Source organism: Vairimorpha ceranae (genome assembly GCF_000988165.1).
Source record: "Vairimorpha ceranae strain PA08 1199 chromosome Unknown NODE_361, whole genome shotgun sequence".
Classification (NCBI taxonomy): Eukaryota; Fungi; Microsporidia; family Nosematidae; genus Vairimorpha; species Vairimorpha ceranae.
Genome location: NW_020169656.1, coordinates 1 through 1537, shown reverse-complemented (window position 1 = coordinate 1537; position 1537 = coordinate 1). Strand labels below are relative to the sequence as shown.

The 1537-nt window shown below is 26.6% G+C and overlaps 2 protein-coding genes and 1 pseudogene across 2 annotated transcripts; 1 reads left to right on the top strand and 2 right to left on the bottom strand.

The window, feature by feature from the left end:
- Window positions 1-256, bottom strand: AAJ76_3610001282 (hemolysin iii-like integral membrane protein; the record flags this gene model as incomplete). Its single annotated transcript, XM_024475338.1, has 1 exon — window positions 1-256. A coding segment is annotated over one exon (256 nt), but the record flags the coding sequence as incomplete, so codon positions are not given.
- A 257-nt stretch (window positions 257-513) lies between these two features.
- Window positions 514-1112, top strand: AAJ76_3610001024 (hypothetical protein; annotated as a pseudogene).
- Window positions 1113-1271: 159 nt separating this feature from the next.
- On the bottom strand, window positions 1272-1537 carry AAJ76_3610003 (hypothetical protein; the record flags this gene model as incomplete). The annotated part of the gene is made up of 1 exon (XM_024475339.1): window positions 1272-1537. A coding segment is annotated over one exon (266 nt), but the record flags the coding sequence as incomplete, so codon positions are not given.

Below are 1537 nucleotides of genomic sequence, written 5' to 3'. Positions count from 1 at the left end.
TACCAGATATCAATATAAAAATTGATATATGATCAATAAGTCGAACTAAATATTCTGCACGTTCATTTTTCCATGTAGTAGTATGATATGTAGAACTTACACCAAACAGAATAAGCTGTGATATAAGGTAAATTAATATAGCTTTATTTCCTCTAATCAGTGTCCATGTTAAAATATACAATATTGATTTAGATATTGTAAAGTAAAAAACAGCAAGGTGAATTTTGCCACCAAAGTACGGTTTCTTTTCTTCCATAGAAAGAATAATATTTAAAGGTAACAGTATAAATTTTGCATCATAATATATTTGATATTCAAAAAAATAACATTGTAATAAAATTGATTGTTATATAAGAAGCATTTTACAAATGTTTAGCTGTGTAGGTTTATATTACACTGTTTTCTGATATAAAATTACACAAGGTGCAAGATCCTATAAATATAAATACCAAAAAAAATCTCTTTTAAAAAATCTTATTTCTTACATCCTCAAAATAAAAAAGCACAAAACTAGAAAAGCTAACGCCCGAACAGATATGGAAAAATACATCAATGATTCCAGCCTCTAAAAAAGAAAACACAAACAGCAAAAATTCCCGACCGGTTGACTTCTCAGATATAAAATCAATATTAAATGTTTTTCGACAAAACGCATAGAAGAATTAAACACACGTTATAATGATTTGCAAAAGTCTAAGGAATACTTTTTCGAAACAGAATTAAAAAAAATTGTTATTTCATATTCCGGGGTTTCGTGCATTGGAACTAGTAAAAGCAACTAGAATATGTGAAGTACCTGTATATTTACTTTAAGTTCCCATTTAGTATTTTTGAAAGTCCAGATGTAGATAAAAACCTAAAAATTATTACACTATTTTTTATATTTTATAAAAATCCTAATACTGTTCGCCAATATCACGCAGCGATTCAATTAAAATTTTCGGCTGGCGACTTCATACAAAAATTTGACATAGTTTCAAAGACGTGAAGAATGTAAATTAATAACAACCGATTATTAAAGGGGAGATTTTTGATTTTTTGACTATGATGAAACATGGAGTTACATGAAGAAAACGAATTTTATATTTGAGTACTAATATAAGCCTGCATAGAACTATAAAATGTTAGTATTTTTTTACCTTAAAAATTTCCTTATATTTGTGTAGTTTTCTATGTCTCTTTTTTGCTATCAAGTCATTCTCTTCAGTAAGCTCTTCTACAAACTTATCAAATAAAATCATGCTAATCTTATCGGTTTTTGTTGCTTGTACTTAAGATTTCGAGTTTTTAAATAAATTTACATCTCGTAAGCTTGCTAGCTTTTTAGATTTCTTTTTTACTAATATTATTCTTGCTTTATAATTATCGACAATATATTGTCGTTTTTCTAACTCTCTACTGTTAAAATAAAACACTTCTTCAAATAACTCTTCAATACTGCTTTTTTCAAAATGATATAATATTAATCGATAAAAATTTTGTAATGTCTCAATAACTTTATCCATATTTTTACAACAAGACCCAACATCTATTATTG